Source organism: Monoraphidium neglectum, assembly GCF_000611645.1.
Source record: "Monoraphidium neglectum strain SAG 48.87 unplaced genomic scaffold scaffold00299, whole genome shotgun sequence".
In the NCBI taxonomy this organism is placed as follows: Eukaryota; Viridiplantae; Chlorophyta; class Chlorophyceae; order Sphaeropleales; family Selenastraceae; genus Monoraphidium; species Monoraphidium neglectum.
The window spans coordinates 31,608-32,393 of NW_014013329.1; the positions used below are offsets into that span (position 1 = coordinate 31,608).

The 786-nt window shown below is 70.0% G+C and overlaps 1 protein-coding gene across 1 annotated transcript; it reads left to right on the forward strand.

Annotated features, from left to right (window-relative positions):
• On the forward strand, window positions 1–660 carry MNEG_2606 (hypothetical protein; the record flags this gene model as incomplete). Its single annotated transcript, XM_014048923.1, has 1 exon — window positions 1–660. The coding sequence occupies one exon, from the start codon at window positions 1–3 to the stop codon at window positions 658–660; it is 660 nt and encodes a 219-aa protein (XP_013904377.1).
• Between the last annotated feature and the right edge of the window lie 126 nt (window positions 661–786).

Below are 786 nucleotides of genomic sequence, written 5' to 3' on the forward strand. Positions count from 1 at the left end.
ATGGTGGACGCCAGAAGTGGCCTGAGCAGGTGCAGCGCGCTGTTGACTGCAGCGCTGCTGCTGCATTTGCTGCTCGCCACGACTGCGGATGCCACCAGCCTCGCCGGCAGCCCCTCGCCAGGCCCGCGCGCCGTTGGCCTGCCAGTGCTGCCGCTGGTGGCGCCAGGAGCTGCTGCGCGCGCGCCGCCTGCAAACACAACAGCTGCAGCCCCTGGTGTGAGCCCTGTGCAGGCGCGCCAGCCCGCGCCGGCCGCAGTGGCCAAGGCTGTGCCAAAGCCTGCGGCTGCGGCAGCCTCCGTCAATGGTACACCCGTCGCGACAGTGGCGGAGGCACCTGCAGCCATCGGCTCGCGAGGGGAACTGCGCATCGGCTGCATCGTGCCCCTCACAGGCAGCAAGGCCAACACTGGCAGGGCGGTGCAGGCCGCTGTGGAGATGGCGATCAGGGACGTAGGCGCCAAGAAGCTTCCCGGGGTCAACATCGTTCTCACGTGCGAGGACACCAAGTGCACCGACGTCCCGGCGCTGTATGGCAGCCAGAAGCTCGCTCGCAGCAAAGTCGGTGGGCGGCCAGGGAGGGGGCAAGGCTTTCGACAGGGCGGGTGGCGAGGGCCTCCCAGCTGCGGGCAGGCGGAGGAGTGGGGGCCGAGCCTGGCATGAGTCACCCTGTCGCTGGCGCTCGCCGCCGCTGCACACCCGGCAGCAGAGTTGCCGAACACTCGCCTGCTTCCATCCACAGATCACTCAGCCCTTCCCGCCCACCCGGCCCTCCCCCACGCTGCAACC